The 25,189-nt window shown below is 39.4% G+C and overlaps 1 protein-coding gene across 6 annotated transcripts in view; it reads right to left on the bottom strand.

Annotated features, from left to right (window-relative positions):
• The window catches only part of PCDH15 (protocadherin related 15), a 1,335,873-nt gene that overhangs the window by 568,752 nt on the left and 741,932 nt on the right, over positions 1-25,189 (bottom strand). For 3 of the 6 annotated variants that reach the window (XM_073353680.2, XM_073353679.2, XM_073353689.2), the window contains 2 exons: positions 13,074-13,088; positions 12,289-12,354 (listed from right to left, as the gene is read on the bottom strand). The exons of 1 other annotated variant lie outside the window; for it this stretch is intronic. In XM_073353680.2, the coding sequence (XP_073209781.1) occupies positions 12,289-12,354; positions 13,074-13,088 (81 nt within the window). The remainder of the gene's footprint in view (positions 1-12,288; positions 12,355-13,073; positions 13,089-25,189) is intronic. 2 more of the 6 variants (XM_073353690.2, XM_073353683.2) reach the window with 1 other exon arrangement.

Raw genomic sequence — 25,189 nt, 5'->3', positions numbered from 1 at the left:
TTGTTTATGAAGATATGATTCAACAGCCAGATGCTGCTCTTATTTATGCCAGTGTAAATCTGGAATAACTCCACCATACTCTATATGGTGTTACTTGCAAATTACACCAGTTATAAGTAAGTGCATAATCTCCCCCTCCCCCCGCCTACACACACACAAATTAGCTATGTTTGCATCTGGTGCCACTATAAGAATACTCTAATACATTGTCAGTATTCTAGCTATGACAGAGTAAGTCATTTGTGAGTAAGTTTCAAGTAGCATGAAAGTCAGTACATGTAAAATGTGGCTGCTTGACCAAAATACTATAGAAGGCCATCAGTGTTTTATCTTATCCCCAGGGGTGCTCTGAGCTGAAGAGATCTTGGACCCTGTGATGCCGCCTGCTGTCTGTCTGAGGAATTAGCACTGCACCCTCTTCTGGTGGTGTCTCGCCTGCTGTCACCTCTGTTCCTGGACCCACGTCACTCCCAGGACCACAGCATCCTTTTCAATGAGACTACCCACCAGCTGTGCCACACTCTTTGTTCCCCCAGTTCCGGGGGGACCTGCAGTCTACTGTCCACTACTCCCTTCAGGGACAAACTGCAGTCCACAGCCTAGCCACTTCCCATGTGGCTCCAGCACTCTCTTTGCCCTTGCATCAGAGCCTCAGTCTGCAGATCCCCGCAGCCTATCGGGGCAGCCTTTAGCTCTCTGAGTCTCTGCCTGCAGCACTGCTCTGTCCAGGGCATTAGCTACCCTTTGCCTGCAAGGCAGCCAATCCTCCTCCCTTCTTCAGATCCAGGGAGTGACTACCCCTGTTCTTTTCTGCAGCCCTTCTTATATGGGACAGCTCGGCCCTGATTGGCTGCTCCTATAAGCCCTTCTGTGATTGGCAGCCTCCCTAGGGCTGCTTTTAACCCCTTTTCTGCCAGTATGGGGCAGATACTGCATCACAGACCCCAAGAACAATTACATTGGGCTGAAAGCAGGTGCCTTTCCCAACTGGATCTAATACAAAGTTTGAACACTGTACTTAGTGTAAAACATTGAAAAACAAAACAAAAAACACTGAATGACCACACCCTCAACCCTTTACTAGGGTATGACTTTGTTAATAAAAACACAAATAAAATGAGAGGGAGATCAGTTCAAACCTGCTCCGCATACTTGGAGTGTGCTGAAGTTAATGACTATTATCAGTGCTTGGGTGAAGGCTGACATCTTGGCTGACACACGGGGGACTGAACAGGGGACCTCCAGAGCGAAAAGCCTGTGCGGCAACAGAACTATAGAGACAAAGTTCCGTAGCTGGGGCCTGTAACATCTCATATCCTTACAGGGAAACCTGTAAATGCCCTCTTCCCCAACACCAACAGGGGATACACTTGCATCAGGTTAGTTTTGAGACACATCCTTTTGATTAGAAACAGTACAAGTTTGCCTCCGATTTAAATGAATACATTCATGAGACATGAACACAATATTCTCACAAATTAAATATTCATTAGCTTTATTTATCATAAAAGTGAAATGGGCTCAGATAAAATTTTGTACTGTGAACTGTAATTTACTACAACGCAATATATTTTATTTAGAAACCTCAAACTTTAATGCTGTGAAAACAAAGTGCACTAAACGTACAGCCGCTAAAGAAAAAAAAATGTTTTGTAAAACCCAAAGAATGTGTAGAAATATGAAAAAAAAATCTATTGCCTCTCAATGCTCAAAAGCTGAACTTACTCACAAAAATTTCCCTCCTTATTTTTTAATACTGATGGCAGAAGCTTAAGAGTACTGGCAAGTCAATTCAGATGAATATCTAAAAAGTGCTTTTATTAAATTTATCAGAATCTTTTTTTTGTCTTGATATCATCTCAGATCAGGCCCTTTCACATGGTTCCTGGTATATTTGTCAAAAATAAATACAAATTAATAATACATTTCTGTTGTACATGGATGAAGACGTACTAGAATGCAGAACACTTCCCTTGTCATATTGTTTGCTACTTCAGTGTCTGGGGGAAAAAACCCACCCCAAAAAAACTAGGGAGTATATGCCTGGTAGATCCACATTAAGGCCTTGACCCTGAAAACACTTCCACACTTATTTAACTTTACTGCACACATGTCAGTAAACTTTACTGAACATTTCCTTAAGCAGGGTAGGAGAGCAGGAAGGTAAGAGGGATGCAGAGAGCGGACGGAAATGGAAAGTCCAATGCTGAGGGGAAAAGGAACCAATCCCACAGTAGTTCCATGCTAGTTGAATCCACCAGTATTATCCTTATTTTACAGATGGATAAACAGAGAGAATAAGTTACTGAATCAAAACCACAGAGAAGTGCATTTAAGAAACAGGCATAGAACACAGGGATTTCATGCTTGCATTCTCAGATCACTATTGAGGCCACTAGGCCATGCCTCTCTCTTGTATATATTGTGATAATGTAATTAAATTGGATCCTAATGCATCAAGACCCTACAGGCCTTACTTCTTAGTTGCTTCATATTAGTATATATTTACTTGAATTTCACTGCTGAAAGATTAAAATGTAGGGAAATCTTTGATGTGCCCACTAAGTACTTTCAAACCACAACCAATTGTGGGTGTTTCAATTATAGTAAAGTAATCCAAGCAGGCTACTTTTTTTACATATGCTAATAATATAGTCAACCTTCTGCTGGGCACCTTCAGAGAGATTTTTCCCAGGAAATTTAAACTTGTTGAAAAATATGTTTTAAATGTGTTTTATTCTCCAACTGAAATTCTGTGGCAACTTTAAGTACACACGCTGCTCACAATAGTCTCACAAGTTGAGCAGTAACATCTTGCGCATAGAACTAAAGAAAATGGTTATTAATAGATTCACTGAAGACTAGTAGGTCTCCTGGAGGCTAAATTTCCTGTCATTAGTGGTATGGTCAGTAATATTAACAGCAGCATTAGGTATCAAAACCTTTTGTTGTTGTTGTTAAAGAAGCCTATTCACTAATTTAAAATCTAATGCTGACGGTATCCAGGATTGTTGACAGACTTCCCCAGAGTTGCATTAAAACTGAACAGTTCTTGTTATGCTTTATCATCTCACTTATTTGTATTTGTCTGTCTATTGCCAGTGAGACTTTGAAGTCTTATTTTTCAGATGAGCAATTCTTTACTGAAGAAAAAATGCCTGAAAAATATTGCATAGGTGTCTTTTTTTGGATCGTCTCTAAGGTTTTGTTTGACAAGCTACTTCAAAGTAGAAAATAAAGGACGGAATAACTAAACTTGTCAGTGGATAAAGATATTGAGCAACCTAAGCAAATCATGTTAACCATGAAGTTATAGTGTCAGAGTTAAATATACATTATGCACCAAACATTCAGTTTTCTTGAAAAGAAAACAGTCAGCTGTTACAAAATGATTACATTTTCTTATAGCACTGTATTTTAAAACCAATCTTACAGGTTGATGGGGTTATTTATTAGAACTGCAATTCAATTACATATATAAAGATACTGCCTAGTAGTAAGCAATTATGAAATGTATAATATATAGGATAATCACTTACCAGATTTATATTAGACCAATAGGTAGTAATGTGGCTTAAAGTGAAACCAAGGAATACATATTTTTCTTTGGACATCAGTGATTTGGAACAGTTTTGCTGTTTTCCAGAAATTAACTGATCTGGAAATGACCTAGCGCTGTACAATATGTTATTTCCTCTACTGAAGAAGCAACATTCAGCATGATTAAATAAAACATGTTTTGCTACTTGAAAATGTTCCCAGTTAGTTAACTACTTCTATGAGTTGATAAGTATGTGCCTTGTGTGAAAGTTAAATGTATATATGCATGTTTTACATATTAGGGCACACAAATCCCCAGTTTTTAATTCAGTTCCATTTTAGTATGTTTTAAAGGTTTGCATTCCCAACATCATTAGCAGGACTCTGAAAAGGTACATTATACTACAACTTGTTAAATATATATAGATTAGATTTAAAAATACCCTGTGTAGTTTGCGTATATTACCATACCAAATATCATTATTGCTCAAAACCTATTGAGGATTACAATAAATAAACCCAAGTAACTTCATTAACAACTGTCCATGACCTCAGGATTTTGAAGGAGGCTTCCATTCAACTATCTGTAAAATTACTTTCCTTTCCTTTTAGTTCCTCAAATAAAACAGAAGTAAAGTGTATCCACAGCCCTTCAAGTCACACTAATTGCAAAACACTGTGAACAGTGGTCCGGCAGCAGGGGTGCTACATAGGATGCCCCCAAAACTACAGTATTCCATAATGCAGAATTGCAGAGCAGCTTAAGAGAAGAGACTTTATTAGGTATATGGCGGGTCTTATTTTCTACTCTCCACAGTTCCTTATCCTGGACCAATCCCTCTCCTAAATACCTGTGTAAGATTGTAATAACTCACATGTGCACTCCCAATGTGGGAGGGTAATATGACCAGGATGGCCTACTTGCCATTAAAAAGGCGGTTCTGTGAATTTGATTTCTGCTCATTGAGACACCCATCCAAAACCACCAAATTTCTCCAAAAGGCACACACAGGAAGTTGTAAACAATTGTAAAAACCCTGACACCCAATCACCTAGGACAATTGGTGTATGTTTTAATATATGAAATAATGGCTAGACGCTACAGACATAAGTGCCTGGGAAATGATGATTTTCTAACTTATGAAGAGGAGAAGGAGCAGCAGTTGCACGATGAAATATTTCCATTCTAGAGGTAGTAGTCGTAGATGAGCCTTCTCCTGACAGACCTTCCATACAAGTCCAAGGGGAACTAAAGCATGCAGAAAAGAGAACTTGGACCACTGTACAAGAGCCTCCTCTCCTCCCCTTTCCTTTTTATTTGACCTCTTCACTGCTTTTAGCATGGTGAAACTCCTCATTCTCTGAGAATTTCTGCTCTGGGGGATTCCAGGATTAATTCATTCCAGGATTGGTCTTTTGTATGTTCTCTCAATGCTTCACACCTTACCATGCTCTTGCCTCCTGTCACTCACATTTGTGCCTTTTTCCTTGCAAACCTCTACCTAGAATTCTCTCCCTGATTCAGTGTGCCATGCCTCCTTGCTGTCTTCCAAGTTCCTCCTAAAAGCTCACTTCTTTTTCTGGCCTTTACCACTGACCATCCTCAAAGACTCATCCATCCACACTTGATTGAATGGTAACATAAATACAATGCACTTATAAGAGCACTGATTTTCCTTGGTGAAAAAATATAATTTGCCATTGGAAATGTATGTTGTACAACTCTGCATCTTAGAAATTGCATATAGTCCAAATGCCTTCCACTATCAAAGATTCAGTATCACTTTTGCAGTTTCCATAGCATATTGAACTACTGAACAATGTCAATTTTGGAATCAAATGGCAAGTATATTGCTATTACTGTAAGAATTGTTACCCTAGCAAATTCATATGGGCATTGAAAGGTATTGGATACTGTGAAGTGGTTTACACACCCCACACTAACACAGAGGGCATAGGCAGGGCTGGAGCAATACTGGGCCAGAAAAGTTCCACCTCTCAGGCACTGTCAAAGATGCCTGGGAAAGGACCAATATAGAGAGAGTTTCAGCAACCCAGGCAAGGTGGGAAAAGGGAGGAGAGAGGCTATTTCCTGGAGGAGGGCTTCCCTGCAACAATAGAAGAAACTCTGATTGAAGAGGTCCAGCTGTGGCTCTTCTCCACCCCGCCCCGCGACACACACAAACCTTTTAGACATTACTCAAGAGGTAGGGAGAACCATGTGCAAGAGTACCAGAGGGCCACCTGCATCAGTCCCAAGACTTTGCGGTTTGAAACAAAGGACTGTAACCCAACAACAACCAAGCCACAAATTGAGGGAGCAGGTATGGTAAGAAGTGGATCATGGGAAGGTGATCAGGAGGCGGGACATGCTATCACACTCTCTGGGTAGGGGGTCCTGGGCCAGGGCCTGATAGAGCAGAAGGGCCCAGGTCCCCTTACCCATCCCAGATTCCCCTTTGCCTAGCCCTGAGATGGGCAGGATGAGGGGTTACCAGCAAGGAAGTCGACGGAGCTGAACCCCACCCAGGGGTTCAGAACACACTGAACTGAAAGGACTGGAGTCGCAGGCCCCGACCACTAGGCCTCCTGACTGAACAAATGACTCTTGCTACAGATACATTGTATTGCAGATTCATATATCAAAATTCGCCATATTTCTTTTTGTCAATTCTACATGCGTTGTAATGGAAAATAAAATATTTGTCTAAAAAACCTGTGTGTGCCACTACAAACTGTATTCTTAAAAAAAACTGTACTGCCCAAGACTACAGTTCCAACTGACCCTCAGCCTTTAATTTTCTTTATGCTTGTTTCCTTCATAAGGCTTTCCATAGTTTTGTTGTTGTTTGTACTATTTTTATGACATTTTGCCGCTATGTATTTTTAATTTAATTTTTATATACAGCTTAAAATGAAATTATTTTTTCCACTAACATAAATAAAATATTACTAAGCAAATCCTTCCCCAGGGGCATGGCTGGTTGCCAGGCTGTTTCTCCTGGGCATCTCCACAGCAGGGATGGAGGGGTAGGCAGCTTCCCAAAGACTGCATGGTGGTACTGGAGCCACTGCATTAATGTTATTGCAGCCCAGCTAATGGATCCATCAGCTCTGACCCCTGCTCTTATCTGTCCATTCCTTCTGTAAACCTCTTGGGAGATCCCATGGTCCCATGGAGTCCTCACAAAACAGAGCCCCATAGCACACAGCGATGCCTATCACTTGCCATGATTCCAATTTCTTCTACACCTTACCTGTCAAAGATAACAATTCCACTGAATCCAGTGACATCTGTGCCTGTGTGTGCGTATGGTGGGAACGAGGGGTGTGCGGAATATATGGCCACAAACATTATAGCCAGGAGGTTTTTTTTGTGGCTCTGGTCTTTAATTCCCCTGGAGGTGTAAGAGGAATAAGGGTATCCACTTTATGCTGCTGTCTTTGACACCCAGGGAGCACTAAAGTGCAGGAGAAGCAGAATGCTAGTGGTGCTCTTATTTACTGCTCAAATGCGCTAAGATCTAGGAAAAGAGCAAGGCAAGGTCATTCTGCTGCCTGATTTTGTACATCTCAAGTAATGTAGGAGGGCAGTACTGCTCCCTGTTATAACATCTATTTGAGTCCCAGACAGAGATGAGAAGTGCACTGTCTCATTGTTGCTACTTCCCATATCTCCCAGGGAGCGAATAGGGTGAAAATTCATTGAATTGCACTGGATCTATTTGTGTCCATCATTCAGCTTCACCATAGCCAAGTGCAAGAAGATGGTATCACTGTGTTGAGAAGCAACATGATTGATTAACATGAATGTAAGAGTCATGAATTAGTACTCTCTGTACCACTGACTCACTATGTGAGGATCCATGGATCTGGAACCTAGGTCTGCCAGCTGCTGGGTGACTGCCATGTCCGCACTGCCAACCAACAGCTTTGGTGATGCGGGGAACAACAGCCTATGAGCCCTACAGTTTCAAGCACTAATGGATGCCCCACCCACAGAGGTCCTGATTGGAAGAACCTACTGCATATCCTAATTGGCCCAGGCATGCTATTTAATGCCTAGGGAAAATAGCTGAATGCTGTCTGTGTAACTAGCTCAGGATCCCTGGCTTGCTGCCGAAAACAGACACTGCTGCACACTCCTGATACCTTATCTTGCTCCTAATTCCTCACTCTGCTTCAGTTCCTGGTCCCCTGCTCCATTCATGACACCTCACCTTGCGTCTGTTCTGCTAACCCTACTTCAGCTGATTCATAGAATCATAGATATCAGGGTTGGAAGGGACCCCAGGAGGTCATCTAGTCCAAACCCCTGCTCAAAGCAGGACCAATCCCCAACTAAATCATCCCAGCCAGGGCTTTGTCAAGCCTGACCTTAAAAACTTCTAAGGAAGGAGATTCCACCACCTCCCTAGGTAACACATTCCAGTGTTTCACCACCCTCCTAGTGAAAAAGTTTTTCCTAATATCCAACCGAAACCTCCCCACTGCAACTTGAGACCATTACTCCTTGTTCTGTCATCTGCTACCACTGAGAACAGTCTAGATCCATCCTCTTTGGAACCCCCCTTTCAGGTAGTTGAAAGCAGCTAACGAATCCCCCCTCGTCCTTCTCTTCCGCAGACTAAACAATCCCAGTTCCCTCAGCCTCTCCTCATAAGTCATGTGTTCCAGTCCCCTAATCATTTTCATTGCCCTCCGCTGGACTCTTTCCAATTTTTCCACATCTTTCTTGTAGCGTGGGGCCCAAAACTGGTCACAGTACTCCAGATGAGGCCTCACTGATGTCAAATAGAGGGGAACGATCACATCCCTCGATCTGCTGGCAATGTCCCTACTTATACATCCCAGAATGTCATTGGTCTTCTTGGCAACAAGGGCACACTGTTGACTCATACCCAGCTTCTCGTTCACTGTAACCCCTAGGTCCTTTGCTGCAGACCTACTGCCTAGCCATTCGATACCTAGTCTGTAGCGGTGCATGGGATTCTTCCGTCCTAAGTGCAGGACTCTGCACTTGTCCTTGTTGAACCTCAGATTTCTTTTGGCCCAATCCTCTAACTTGTTTAGGTCCCTCTGTATCCTATCCCTACCCTCCAGCTTATCTACCTCTCCTCCCAGTTCACTTGATTCTGACCCTGTGCAGCTCATCAACATAAACTCTGACTTGGTGTGATACTGGAATGGACTGCTGCTTTTGACCTTGACCCTCTAGGCTGAACTTGGACCTAGCCTCAACCCACGCCCCTACTGCCCATGTCCTGACACTCTGTAAAGGAATGGGCAGGTCATTTAAGCTCTCCGCATTTGATGATTCATACCCGTTATGCAGGGATGTACAGTTTGCATCCTCCTGGATCAGCAAGATGCCTGAGGAAAGACTCAAACCAATGGGAGAATACCCAGGAGATGCATTGAAACAGCATGTCTTATATTTATGGACTATATGTCTTCTTTCCATAAATTTCCATGTGAATTGTAATTGATGCTTGTAATATGCCATATTTACTGAACAACTGATGATTTATAACTCCGTTTAATGACACAAGGAAGAACAAAGCTAAGCGTTGCAGATATAGGGTATAAATGCACAGTTGAAACAATGGAGAAAACAATTTCTCACCATACACTGTGTATGCACATTTCTTGCAGGGGCAGTTACATGTAAATATTTAAATTCTACCCAAGTTATTGGTAAATATTGTATCAAGCAGTGAAAAAGTGCAGATATAAACTTACTGTAAAATGTAATTAGGACACCCTTGGAGTTTTGTGCTACTCTTTCAGTATTTTAAATGAATATATCTGTTGACTGACTTTGCTTATTCTGCTTATTACACTTTTAATTTTAAATCACCACGCTTTAGGTATTTAATTAAGCCTTGATTTCACACAGATAAAAAAGGGGGATAAATCATGACAGCATTTACTGTTCCTTATTTGCAATCTAGTGAGCTTGATAACTTATCTACGTGAAATGTGTATTCTGGTTAACAGCCGAATCTTAATAGAGCTCTTCATCCCATGAATTAACCAAAGAATAATACAATAAACACTTTTTCTTTCTCAACAGATTGATATAAAAGCAAAAAACAATTGTACAAAATTATTGCTTTTTAGTATACCTAAACAATCTAAAAGAGATACCATGTGCTTTGGAATATTTAAATATTCTTAGGTGTAACAGAAAATTGAAACTGAAATATAGATGTATACAATCTTCTGCCTACATAAGAATGTTAAGGTATATCATTAAGTTAATTTTGCATAAATATCATGAAATAAAAAGCAAATAATTCAATGTATAGTTTTGTTTTGAATGATAGAAATATGATAATGCTATCTACTGAAACAATACTAGTATTGCATTGGTTAGTTATTTTTGCTGGTGTTCAAAAATGCAAGGAAAAAAGGCATAATATACCTTCTTTGAGTCTCCAGGCTCCACTCACAGAAATTGCAACCGTTGCCCCTACTGTATAGGTAGATACAATTACTACTGCAATTTTCCTCAGACCAGTCTTTCAGAGCTTCAATGGACGCGACCACAAGGAAGTTAACACATGGAGAGGGAAAAATAACCAACGGCTAAAATCCATTCTCTTAGAGTCTTTAACAACATTTCACATTATATAGAATAGAAATATTAGCAGTATGGGAGCAACATAAATCCATAGAATATTAGCAGTAATAGATGCTCTTTTTCTCAGTGCAAAAGAACATTAAACCGGCAGCTGTACCAGCAGAAGAATTTGTATAGTCCTGGAGGGACATAAGCTTCTACCATTCTAAACAGTACTTCACTCTGATTCTGTGAGTTCACAGAAACAGTTTTCAGGCAGGCAAGCAAGGAGGAGCAAAGGTGGTCCTGTAGTCAGAACCCTTGGTTTTGTATTGCATTGTACTGCACTACATTCTTCTCAGATACACCAAAAAAACGTAAATCACACACTGTCCTCGGCTATCCTCAACTCTTTGCCCACAAATCTGCAAACCAAAAGCTGAAAGTAACAACTTCTTAGACACCACTAGTGATGCACACTGTGTATACTTAGTATAACTCTTATTACTTACTGCTCAAGTGTGCATTTCTAAGTGTTATGTTCTGTTGCATAAATTTAATGCAGACATTAAATAGTCAACAGAATAATCCTATGGCTCTTCCAGGAGGGATTTTGAACAATAAAGTGAAGACAGACTATTGTTTTCTTTTACAAAATTTCATGAGCATTAGCAAGCATCACCACTGGTTCTGACGGATGCATAAGGTAATATAACAAACAACATGGAAAAGGAAAACAAAGCAATTTTTAGAAATCACTATCATTGTTCCACTGAATTCCTGAATGGACATCTCAGAAGATAACAATGTTATTACTCCTATCAAATTGCACAGGAAGCACAACTGGATTCCTTCCCTAACCACCACAGAATTATTCAGAACATTCATTAAAATTGTTAAAGGGAGAAAAGGGCTCCAATGGTTTTCAAATGCCATTCAGTTCTGTTTTAAACACAGCTCAATGTGCTCTAGAGCCAAGATTTTTAAGACTAACTAGTAATTTTGGGTTCTCAACACAGAATAATCAAGCCACGGTAAGGTGTCTCAAGCTGAGCAGTCAGAAGCTGAAGCAATCAAAATATCCATTCCCTTTTGAAAATCTTCGCCAAGATGTTTAGAAAATGCATACAACTCTGAGCTCAGATAAAATTTTCAAGTGCCCAAGGAACCTAAGTTCCGTTTTCAAAGTCAATGAAACATGGTTCCCAAGTCACTCAGGCATTTTGAAAATTTTACCTCTCATTATACTTCCTCTTTGCTTACTGCAGTTTTAAAATATAATACTCATTGTTCCATCATATTATATGTCAAAGTTATTAGAGTGTAACCCAAATAATTACCATACTGGAGAATAAAAAGGAATAGCAAGCACAATGACACCTATCCAGTTGCAGACCCACTTACTGTTTTTGTATTGTCAATTAAAGGACTGGTTTAATTTTGCTTGAGGGAAAGACGTTTATGATCGCTGAAAAGAATTTTCAACTATTGTACTATATATTATATCAAGCATTCTCTCTCATTTATTTTGATAATGAAAAAAATCAATACTAACACAATAAGTCAAAGATACTGGGCATTTAGGATTGCCACATTTAACCCTTTAATCTAGCAGATCAAACTGGCAGGTTATTTATTTGTAAATTTGATTAACCAACATGGAACAGATTATCAAATATCTGTAGATTGGCAAAAATGAAAACACACTGATATAAAACATAATTTATGTATATATGTTGCTATTGCATGTGGGGCAAGGACTGACCATATAACATAAAACTCAACTACTCGGTACATTATTTGAATATTAGCAACCGAGCAGGTGTACTTACTCTGTGATGAATCCTAAACGGTTATGGTATAGACACTCTTTTTAATACCAAACACATTATCACATGGCCTATTTAGTACCAAGAAACAAGTTATCAAGATGCATAATTTAAGGAAATAATCAAAAATTCCTATTTATTCCATTACTTTTATTCTGATGTTTTAAAACTACACATGGAAAACATTATTCATGATATTCCCAGAGCCTAGTATTTTAATCCTATTACTGTGGTCATCATTGCAAAGTGAGTATATTCCACCAGCGTTGATTTCTTAACAGTGATCACTATAGATCAGAGTAAAGCAGATAATAGCCCAGGTAATTATCTTTTAGAAAAAAGCAGCGCACTCACCGTTTCGGCTTTCTTCATCAATGGGAACTATTGTGGCTGGAGGACCAGCCCTGGCCAACTTGCAGTCTATAAACATGAAAACAGAAGTTATTTCTAATTCCACAGTAGGTTCTATATATTGTATTCTATAAAACAATCATACTGAGATAGTGGTCATTGAAGCAAGATAATTAGTCACTGAGATAGTGGTCATTGAAGCAACTAAGATTAAGGCCAAGATAATTGTTAGCTAGTTACTGGTATAAAGGGCCCAAACTCAAGGTTTTTATTTAATCTTTATTCAAACTCTAATTGAAGTAAATTTGAGTTTTCCTGAGAAAGTACTGAATTAGAACCTCAGGATCTGGCCCACCATGAAAATGAAAATTTCACAACCTGCTCTCATTATGAATTGTTGTACTAGTTTCTATTTGTTATGACACTTTTACTTTCAATGTCATGAATACACACACTAAGTCTTTGCCACATCACAACACATTACAATTCAGTTGCTACACCATAAACCCACATTCATGTTTCTCTAAATATACCAGTAGGGACCGCTGTGAAGCAGAAGTCCTTCAGGACAGAAATAATGTAATGGTAATTTAACCCAAAGAACATGAAGGAATGATTAAAAGGGATAAATTGTAATTAAAGTTTCACAACAGAAACAAATATGATTGGAATTTAGTTGCAACAAAAAGATTTAATTAAAGAGAGTGAACAGAATTTTAACAATGTTCTAAAGAGAATGAAAAAAAACAGACAAGCAATGTTCAGGAAGTTACATTTTGCCATCTTACCCTCATATTGCCAGTCTGGAGTCAAAAGTTTAGAGTCATCAATGGAAGCAGAGCAGAATAATGAAAGAAAATAAGTAAGAGATTTTGTTGTAGTTGTTTAAAGATAGATTTTAAGACATACAAAGCAGTACACTGAGAGCTACTAAATACAAATGTGTAGTTTATTAAGTTAATAGATAAAAGCATTGTATACAAAATTTGATGTGTGTGTTAGAAGCTGCTGAGCTATATAAACTGAACAGGACAAAAGTCTTGTTTACTCCTTTAAACCATACATTGGAGAAATGCTGTTAGTTTACAATACTAAACACTTTTCATCTTCCAAGACACTCACAATACCACTGAAATGGGTAGGTGAATTGGCAAATCTTACCATTCCCATTTCATAGATTTTTAAAGATATTTAGGAAGAACTCTGCTAAACATTGCAAGGTCTAAATGACTTAAATGGCTAAGGGCTTGGCTTTATGGAGAGACAGTGGGCGGCAAGCTGGTGTGTAAACCTACATCTGTAAATCTGCTCTACCCTGCCACACACTAAGCGGCCATGTGGACACTGCTGCCGTGCGCTAGAAGTTCTGTACAGTGCAGCAGGCTGGTGCTCTGTAGGTTCACACATCAGCTTGCTGCACATTAACTCTCCATACAGACTTGCCTTTAATGCCACTTCCAAAAGTAATTTAGTCTCCTAGGAACCTAAGACTCATTGAAAGTCAATGGAACTTAGGTGCCTAAATACATAAGTTACTTTTGAAAATGGGACTTACCTGTCTAAGTCACTAAGGCCTTGCAATAGTGAGCAAAGCAATACCTTTAAATATCTGAGAGACAAGGGGGACTGAGGTAATATCTTGTATTTGATCAACTTCTGTTGCTGAAAGAGACACTTTCGAGCTCCACAGAGGTCTTCTTCAGGAAAGCTCAACATTTTCTCTCTTTCACCAACAGAAGTTTGGTCAAATAAAAAAATCTCGACCCATTGTACTTTCCCCTTTAACCAATTCTTTAGTCACCTTTCAATTCTCATATCAATTCCCATCTTCTCCAATTTAACTCAGAGTTTCCCATGTGGAACTGTATCAAATGCCTTACTGAAATCCAGGTAGATTAGATCTACTGCATTTCCTTTGCTAAAAAATCAGTTATCTTCTAAAAGATCAGCTTGGTTTGGCACAATTTACCCTTTGGAAAAACATGTTGTATTTTATCCCAATTACCATGCACCTCTGTCCATAACTACTTTCTCTTTCAAAATTTGTTACAAGACCATGCATACAATTGAAGTCAAACAGGCTTGTAGTTTCCTGGATCACTTTTTTCCCTTACTTAAAAATGGGAACTATATTAGCAATTCTCCAATCATAGGGTATGACCCCCGAGTTTACAGATTCATCAAAAATCCTTGCTTTTGGGCTTGCAATTTCATCTGCCAGTTCCTTTAATATTCTTGGATGCAGGTTATCCAGCTTCCCTGATTTAGTCCCATTAATCTGTTTAAGTTTGACTTCCACCTTGGATGTGGTAATGTCTACCTTCATATCCTCTTGTTGCCATTAGCCATCCGGCCACTACACTCAAGCTCTTTATTAGCCTCATTAAAAACTGACGCAAAGTATTTGTTTTGTTGTTGGACCATATCTAGATAATCTTTAATCTCCATCCCATCCTCAGTTCTTAGCAGTCCCACTTCTCTCCTTGTTTTCTTTTTATTGATATGGCTATAGAACCTTTTACTTTGGGTTTTAATTCCCTTTGCAAGGTCCAGCTCTGCTTGCTTTTTGACAGTTTTAACTTTATCCTTACACTTTTTGACCTCCAAGAGGTACCTTTCCTTGCTGATACCTCCCATCTTCCATTCCTTGTAGGCTTTCTGCTTTCTCTTAATCACCTGTTTGAGATGCTTGTTCACCCAGTTTGGTCTGCAATCCTTCCCTACATTTTTTTTCCCCTTCCTGGGGATGCAGGGTTCAGAGAGCTTCTGCAACTTTGATTTAAAGTAATTCCAAGCCTCCTTCACATTCAGATCCTTGATTTCTTCAGGCTAGTCCACTCCCTAAGCAATTCCCTTAATTTTTTTTAAAGTTAACTCTTTTGAAAAGAAGGACCCTTGATGCAGATCTATTTTGTTTATCCTTCCATTTAGTTTAAATTGAATTAGCTGATGATCACTAGAACCAAGGTTGTTCTCTACAACCAGTTCTTCTATGAGGTCCTCACCAATACCAATCTAAAATGGAAACCTCTTAATAGCTCAGCAACTATTTAGTGAAGAAATCTGTCAGCTATCACATCCAGGAAAATCTGGGCCCTACTATTATTAGTAGTACTTGTCCTCCAATCTATATCTGGGAAGTTACAGTCTCCCATAATCACGCAATTCCCAATAATATTTAATTAAAATATTAAAGAGGTCTTTATCCATATCCAGATTGGATCTGGTGGTTTGTAGCACACCCCAAGCATTATATCAGGAGAACCTCTAATAGCTTTCTTTCCCAAAGTGATTTCAAGTTATATTGGACATTCCAAAATGTTCTTTCATGAATTAGGTTTTACATGTCAGTGAGCACTGAAAAACTAACTCACATATTAAAAAAGGGTCTAAGAGGGAAAAGTAGATGCATCTGAAAAGCACAGCTGTCCTCCCAACACATTTTTCTCCATTAGGAGCACAGCTGTGGGGAAACAATTAGTGATTGCATGTTCACTAGAGATGTGAAATCTTCTTGTTCTGATTTTCTCTTCTCACAGCATGTTATAAAAATTCCATTAATGTAACTGATGCAACTCTAATCATTGCTAGAAGTTGACTGTAATTCTTGTCAAGAGGTTTACAGCTAGGCTAACTAAACGAACATAAAAATAAAAACAAAAACTCCACACCTGTTTGGTACAATGAAGGTCTCTCCAAGGTACTTTCACTACTAGTATGTGTCTTCTCATTGCTGAGTGGCAACCAAATCATTGAATGATGAACCAGTGGTTCAGCAGCCATTTGTCAAAAATAGGTTTGTATGATAAGCAACTAATCGACTACTAAATTTAAAGTGAGGCCATTTACACTTCCAGGAATTACACGTCTTATTAAACACACACATTTTCTTAAAATTAAACAGATTTCCTATTCTTTTCCGTTGTATTAACTATTATTTCATGATCATATCTTTCCCTTTGTTGTACCTCATCTTCAATTGCACTCAAATAGCTTTTTGGGTTTTTTCTCCTCATGTCTTCTTTAGTATACTATATAAGTAAGGAATACAAACAAACAATCTTACATAATTGTGGTGCATTTTCTGTTTAAAGACAGCCAAGGATTTTGTAAATTATAGTGAAAAAAATTATTAAGAGTGAGCTTATAAAGACTATTACAAAAGGTAGAAGAAAAAAGAGAGAGCCCTTCGACTCTTTAAATACCAGAAAGGACAAACACTACATTAGATCATTTCATATCTGGAGTCTATTCAAGTTTTTTTGTTGTTGTTGATTTTAGACATTCACTTTGATGAAAGCTCACAAAGGAATGAGATTCTGAAGTGTGATCATATTGGATGTCTACTCTCTAACAAAAAACAAGTTGACCTTGAAACTCCCAGGCATAATGGAGCAGTTATGAAAGTCAAGTAATGTAAACCTAATGAGAACACATTAAGGGAAGGCAGGAACTTAACTACATAAATGAAAAAACTTTGCAAATATGTATTTTCTCTTCATTCATACAATTTACTGTTTATATTACCAGACTAAAATAGTATTTATGATCAGATTTTACTGTAAAAGCTATGCCATATTTTTATAGAGGTTTAGTGTTGCTGTTATTTGGATTATATAAGTTAATTGGATAGTACAGTCGGTCCTGGGGCTGGTTTTGTTCAATATCTTCACGAATGATTTGGAGGATGGCGTCGACTGCACCCTCAGCAAGTCTGCAGATGACACTAAACTGGGAGGAGTGGTAGATACACTGGAGGGTAGAAATAGGACACAGAGGGACCTAGACAAATTATAGGATTGGGCCAAAAGAAATCTGATGAGGTTCAACAAGGACAAGTGCAGAGTCCTGCACTTAGGACAGAAGTGCACCGCTACAGACTAGCGACCGAATGGCTAAGCAGCAGTTCTGCAGAAAAGGACCTAGGGTTACAGTGAACGAGAAGCTGGATAAGAGTCAACAGTGTGCCCTTGTTACCAAGAAGGCTAACGGCATTTGGGACTGTATAAGTAGGAGCATTGCCAGCAGATCGAGGGACATGATCATTCCCTTCTATTTGACATTGGTGAGGCCTCATCTAGAGTACTGTGTCAAGTTTCGGGCCCCACATTACAAGAAGGATCTGGAAAAATTGGAAAGCATCCAGCAGAGGGCAAAAAAATGATTAGGGGACTGGAACACGTGAGTTATGAGGAGAGGCTGAGGGAACTGGGATTGTTTAGTCTGCGGAAGAGAAGAATGAGGGGGGATTTGATAGCTGCTTTCAACTACCTGAAAGGGGGTTCCAAAGAGGATGAATCTAGACTGTTCTCAGCGGTAGCAGATGACAGAACGAGGAGTAATGGTCTCAAGTTGCAGTGGGGGAGGTTTAGGTTGGATATTAGGAAAAAAAATTTAATTAGGAGGGTGGTGAAACACTGGAATGTGTTACCGGGGGAGGTAATGGAATCTTCTTCCTTTGAGGTTTTTAAGATCAGGCTTGACAAAGCCCTGGCTGGGATGATTTAGTTGGGGATTGGTCCTGCTTTGAGCAGGGGGTTGGACGAGATGACCTCCTAAGGTCCCTTCCAACCCTGATATTCTATATTTATTGTCTGAGTGAGTGAAGGGCAGGGCCTCAGAGAAGGGGTGGGGCCCAGGGAAGGGGCAGGGCAGGGGTGGGGCAAGTGTGTTCAATTTTCTGTAATCAGAAAGTAAGCAACCCTAGAAGTTGATCATATGAGCTCCACATTTGGGAGCGGAGGTGTCTGTCATCACCATCTTGGTAGGTAGATATGGTGAAAAGTGTACTCTGATGCACATCTGAAATAGACCCTTCCACCTCTCTCTCTCTCTCTCTCTCCCTCCAAGTTGAAGGAGGAACTCTACCTCCTTTCTTAGTAATGTCTCATAAGAGGGGTCCCTGAAGAGGGACAAGAAGGTGGCGGGGAAGAGAAAGATGGAACTGGATAAAATACGTCTTGTCTACAATCTCCAAGACCCTCTTGTCCAAGGCTATTAGTCCCAACCTCCGAACACCAAAAGATGACAGCTGTCAAAAGGATGGGAATGGGAAGGTAGTTCAAGTTGATCTATACAACTTTCCACCATGGTGTCAAGCCTGCTGATGTATTGGGCAGAGGGTCTTCCTTGAAGGGTCTGATTATATCTGTTGGCTATAACAGGAGGAAGGCTGCCTTTCTCTAGGGTAGTTTTAAAGTCTATATTGCCTTCTCCTTGGGCCAATGTATATAACCCCCAAAGAGTGCAGAATGGCTCAGGTAATTTAAAGTGTGCAGGACATCTTCTGTGTGATTGTTAAAGAGATCACTACCTTCAAAGAGGGGGTCTTTGATGGTCATTTACACTTATTTTCGTATTCTCAAACACTGCAATCATGAAGCCCTGTCAATTGTGACTGAAGTCACCAGGGAATGAAGTGTGGAGTCTGAAGCATCCAATGCAGCCTGTATTGAGGTACAGACCACTAGCTGCCCCACTACCACTGAATACTTCAGCTCCTCTGTTTCCTTGCAGGAGTTATTCTACAATCTATGTAGAGAGATTTAGTCAGGTGTGCCTACTAATTTGATGTGTGCATCTGCAAACTGCAGAGGAATAGACCTTTCAGCCAAAGAGGTCAACCTTTTTTTGGATTCTTGTGCTGCAGTGTCATTTTGGATAATCCCTGCCTAACCCTCCTATGCACCACCACAATCACCAAAGATCCTAGGATCAAGTGATTGTAGAAATATTAAAATCACTTTGTGGTAACCTGGTAGCATCTGCCCACTTTTTTTTATGTGGGTGCACTGAAGCCATGGTTTGCCAAAGATCTTCAGCTAGCTCTAAAAAAGACTATTCCTGGCAGATTGGCAATGCCAATATATGAGAGGAATGTAGAATGTCTAATAATTTGCATGACTTCTCCTGCACTCTCTCTACCAAGATTTCCAGTGTACTGGCCATTCACCATAACAACTCCTGGAATATGAGGTAGTCACCAGACTGGACTGGAGCTGCTGGGGTGACCATTTCACTGCAAAAAGTGGAAAATATCATAATTGGGATGGACTGATCCTCCGTTTCTTGTAGTTATTCCTGCTCAGTAATTCCTGATGCTGTGTATTGTACCAGCTGACCCTCTTAAGATGGCCTTTGAAGAGAGCAAGACCTCACTACAGAGGCAGGAGCAATGGAAGAAGTCTTCCTACTGTGATCCACGTTCTAGGGAAACTAGAATGGCCTGACTGCACATTACATAGATATGGGACTGCAGGCTATGGAGCACAGAACCAGGAAATCTGCTAGCTTCAATATTCCTTTTGTCTTCATTTATAGAAATGTCCCCTTGATTCCTGACAGACCAATTTGGCTTATAAGGAAGAAAATGTGGTAATAGATTGGCAACATATCACTGTTTTGTGCAAAGGCAAATGTGGAGGAGGCCTATATGTCCCCCAGGGGTGAAACTATCCCTTTCAGCTGCTCTGGCAATCTTTAAAACATCTTCCAAAGTTACAACCACAGGTGGTATCAAGGCTTGGAACTTCATAAAGGAAGCAATGACAACTGTGGCTGTTGTTAAGTACTGTGAATCTCTTCAACCTGACTCAGAAACATGAGCTAGAACAGATACATGGTAGCATGCTAAGATATGTCTGTGGACACCTTGAGAGAGGTGCTCTTTTTCCCTCCTTTCTTCCAAAGAATGGACAGGACAGCTTGGATGCTCTTCTTGACTCCACAGTTAAAGAATGTGGCTTTGGTAAGAAAGAGTGAGTCCTGGAGCTTGAGGCAGAAATGTGGCTTTCCAGAGTACTCACGAAGAAATCTGATCTAGTTTGGCAGTCTTCTTTCCCTCAACTTCATAAGAGACCCTCATGGAGCATTCCAAAAAGGAAATTTTAAGGCAAGATTTCCTCACTTATTGTGTCCTCTTAGAAAAACAACAACATATCAATCACTTATCCAGAAACGTGTTTCATGCATTTAGAGGATCCATCACTGATAGCAAAAGCGCCCTTGCAAAAAGGGACAGGATCCCAGAAACCTTGATTCCTCCATTGCATGGCAGTTCTGGTACTGGAACAACTTCCCTAAAGTTTAAGTTTAATGGTTTGGGGTTCTTGTGGCTGACAGGTGTTAGAACTACACTACCCCAAATTACATTATACAAATAGCTGCACTAACAACAGGTACTAAAACAACTAGATAGAATCACAGATTGCACAGAGGAGAGGACACTGCAGGGGTTCTGTCTCACTGCCCCATGCAACTGAGGAACAGTTAGGCCTATTTCACGCTTCATACTCTTGGGTGCAGGGGCACAAGGGCATCTACAGTACAGATGTATCCCCAGCCAATACTGCTGTTCTAAAGAATCCAATCTCATGTGCCTGGGGTGCATGTCCACCAGAAGTGGAATCTATGTGGACAATCGCTCAAAGAAGAACTTATGTTTCTCCTCAGGGGAAAGCAAAAAAGGTTTCTGAATTTGGAGTCAGCTAATTTTTAGATTTGGAGGAGGTGGGCTGCTCTTCAGATACCCTTGTATAAGCAGATGTCTTTGTGTTGCTCGGAGTCTGCTATCCTGAAGTGCACTTCCCCAGGTGCATGTTCTTGGAGGCAAAGTTACTTTCTGTCCTGCCACTGGCACTAGATGATCACTTCCGTTTTCTGCCTAGAATAGATAAGCCCCACCCTCAACCCCTACACACGCACGCAGGCTTGGAAAAAGTTTCTGTTTCAACATTCCACTATCATGCAGCAGCAACACAAACTCCAATGCTACATTTGGCTTACTGGGATCTAAATCTCACAGGTACCCCAGAAGACTGTCTGCACCCTGCACAGTAAACAGATTCTTAGTTATTTATTTGAGGCCTATGGCTGTAGCTACGGAAACCCTACCACTTTCAAAGCGGTCTTTTTTTCCCACTTCTAGGGGCTATTTTTATCGTACCACCGGCAGACTTTCAGAATGAATGAAACAAAACTAGCAATAAAAATAAGGTATGCCAGATTAGAAGTCCCATTCAAGAGTTGGTCCCCAAAGTACAAGAGCTTTTTAACAGAGGTCCATCTCTTGATATTTGCAAAAAATTCCAACAATTTAAAATTTGGGTCAGTTTCATTAGATCTGTGGTATATTTTTCACAATGCAATCATGTAAAGGACTGCTCTGGTAAATGTCTCCACACAGTATAACTGATGTTGAAATTATTTACTGTTGCAACTCAGAGAAGAAACATTTTTGATGTTTAATCATAAGGCAAATAATATAAAAATCTTTTGCAAACAAAACAGGCGAAAAGATCTTTGTGGCTATGTGCTAAAATCTTTCTGAAAGGCTTATTTGATCTTATTTACTCCAGAATTTCATCTAATTGATCATATAATTGTAAAGCATAGATAATAAAGAACAATGAAATAAATAAAGGGTCTGTTTCTTTGAGAGACAGTGAAAAGCTATTTAATAGAGGCTTTATGAAAGGAGTTACATAGCTTAGATCCATTTAGTTTCTGATTGCTAATTTTCATTATTTTAATTTCTAATTATTCTTAATGAGATAGCTCAGGAAATCCTCAACTATTGCTCTAGCTAAGATATTCAACAAGGTCAAATATTAGAAGCTGAAACATACACACAACTGTTAGTGTATACTGCAAACAGCTGCTTAATAAGTCTGTTTTCATTCTGCCATTGCCCATTCAAATTCGCTTCCCATCCACAGTCAGAAAAAGCCATTTAGAAAAGAGAGCTCTCAATTTTAACCGCGTCAAAGGTACAGTAAACAAAAACAAACCATCAAGTAAGATGAGGAAAAATATTCTCCGGTTTAGTTAAAATGCAGTTTCAGTTGTGGGGTCATTTATCCCAAATAATGGGAAAATACCCAAAGGCCCAGAACACAACATGAGTTACTGCAAGGAATAGATCTAAGGGTACGTCTTCACCAGTAATGTTAAAGCACTTCCGCTGCAGCACTTAACGGGGCTGTGTAGTTGCAGCACCAGTGCCGGGAGAGAGTTCTCCTAGCACTGTAAAAAAAAACCCAAACCACCCCATGAAGAGAGTAGCTACCAGTGCTGGAAGCGTGGCTCCCAGCACTGGTGCACTGTCTACACTGTCACTTTACAGCACTGAAACTTGCAGCGCTCAGCGGGGGTGTTTTTCCATACCCTTGAGCGAGAACATTTCAGCGCTGTAAAGTGGCAGTGTAGACAAGGCCTAAGACAGGAAGTTCTTAAGAACTGAGCTCTGTGGCAGGCTCCATGAATGCTGCTCTCATGTGAATCAGAACTAGGGCTGTCCACTGCCATCAAGGATGTGGCAGGAGTGGTCCCCAAGTGGTTAATCCAATGAATATAAATATTGTGGCTGAAATATTGGATCCCATCTACTATACCAGAAACCTCTATGCAGATAGCCTTCTTCATATTTGATGGTGTGTGTCTCTCTGGATATTAGCTTTTTTGTCTGCTTGTGTGATATATAATCTTCTCATGATGACTGTACACTTTGCATTCTGTGTTGTAATTGAAATAAATATATTTGAAAATATAGAAAAACATCCCAAATAGTTAATAAATTTAAATTGGTATTCTACTGTTTAACAGTACAATTAAAACTGCGAATAATCATGATTAATTTTTTGAACTAATTGTGTGAGTTAACTGCGATTAATCGACAGCCCTAATATAATTCCGAAAATTTCCCATTATTTATGGGGAATTTGTGGGGAAGAACTATATGTAAAGTTATACAAAATAATTAAAGTCTTCAGCTGTTACAAGAACTATGCACAGTTGACTAAAAAAGCCTTTCTAGTACAATATAATTATCTTCAAAACTCAAAATCCAGCTATTCTTTCTAAATCTTCTGATCTGCTTTTCTTTTCCTTCCCATGTTCCTTAATAAAAAGGGGGGGGGGATTTTCTAATATCAAGCAAAATACAGCATTTGAATTAGTCAGGAAAACTGTGCAAAGCTGTGCATTAATCATTAAATTATATCTGTAAACAATCCAGTCAAACCTGTTAAATGTAATACAATATTTACAAAGTGAAGAGATAAATGTCAGAAAACTCAAATATAAACCCGGGCATGGTCACAGAAAATAACCTTAAAGACTAGCTATCCAACTATTTTTTAATTAGATAATCATGTTTTTATAACTGTCATCAACAAAGCCACCACAAAAATAAATCTGAATCCTGAAATTAAAATGGAAAGCCAATAAAAAAATCAACAGGACTACAATTAGAGAATATGTGCCCGTGTGTGAGATTCTCATGAAAGGTTGTCTTTCCCCACAGAGAGCAAGATGCTCAAGGCCTCGAGTCACTTTAACCAACAAAAAGATATAGGAGCCATTAAAAATAAATGGGACAAAAGACTTTTTCCAATCATCCAGACCTATTATTCCTAATGTCAGGGTTGAAAAAAAGTCTTAAATTGAAAAAAAGTTAGAGCTGCCCTGCAGAGAACAAAATTGTCAGAACCATAGAAAATTGTCAGAACCATACTGTGGACATTATTCTGGTAAGAAAAGAACTGCAGAGGAGATCATAATTAATCAGCCATTTAAGGACTGAGGAAATTAAAAACCAAGGATGAAACAAAGTGCTAACTAGCAATCTTGTTCTACCTAAGAGGAGACTTCTACAAATATATCCCATGACTACAATACATTATATGAGGAATGCCACTAGCAATCAGAGTGGAGAGGAGCCAGAAGTCTCTCAATTCTTAATGGCAGTCCAGCCAAAAAACAAAGGATTTGAAACATTTTTGTTTTGTTTTGAAGCATTTCATTCAGCTCTTAAAATTCTATTCATCCACTATGCTAGAGTGAGCAATTTTTTGTTGATGGGTCAGTGAAATATGAATTTTTTTGTTCATCACTATCACCATCTGTGATGGGGCTCAGCCCTCTCCCCATCTTTGGGTCCCTTGAATGTACACTGACCCTTATGTGCTTTCTCTCTTAGCTATTCAGCTCAGCTACCATCATCCACAACTCCTTATGTCATATTGCTCCATATTCATAGCAGTAATCTAGGGAGTCCACTCTCTCTCTAGCTTGTGGAGTGCAAGAGAAGGGAAATCTATTTAGGCTGGTGGGAATCCCCACAATAGTACTCAGGGAATTTTGGGTCCTGCTCCTTGGGCAGCTTCCTGCTAGTTGGCTGCTGATACAAGGCAGTGCTCAGCCTCTCTTGCTGGGCTTTAGCCTCTTATCCCAACTGTTTCTGATCAAACAATTACCTAGACATGGGGAAGTAGCTACTCTGTCACTTAACCTCATATTGATTGTAGCAGAATGGTGAATGAGTAGATGTTTGTGCCTAAGCTGCTAAATTTCTATAATAGTTTTACAAGGCTCATTTATTTTCTTTGGTTATAACACCACTCCATTATCAGTGACATAAGGACTGCGACTGTGCCAATCAGAAAATTTTTGTGGATGATTACTATGTATTTAAACTACAGACATCTTGGTTGTAATGATGAAGTTCTAAAGCTTACATTATGTATTCATCAATATTAGTTGATTAGCACCTAGGAAAATCAATATTAGTTGATTAGCACCTAGGAAAATCAGTGATGGAAAAATGATTGTTTAACTGTGATATGCATCATACACAAAGAGAATTATTGTAGCTCTCTCCTAAGGTTTCATTCAAAGGACAAAATCTTTGCCTGGCAAAATAAAGAATAATGTATCAAACAGTTAGCCATGTTTTTTCATCATGAAAAGATTCCCGGTAACTCAAGAGACAAATTACAAGTAACACTCTAGATGTATTATTATTAATTGAGTGCCATAAGCATACTTGGCTGTCACAGTTTCACCTAACCCAATGGAGCATTTCACAAAGTAAACACCCTTTAAGTCAATTTAGGTTAAATTCAAA

This window comes from Lepidochelys kempii, chromosome 7 (assembly GCF_965140285.1).
Source record: "Lepidochelys kempii isolate rLepKem1 chromosome 7, rLepKem1.hap1, whole genome shotgun sequence".
NCBI lineage: Eukaryota > Metazoa > Chordata > Testudines > Cheloniidae > Lepidochelys > Lepidochelys kempii.
This window is presented reverse-complemented; position numbering and strand designations above follow the sequence as displayed.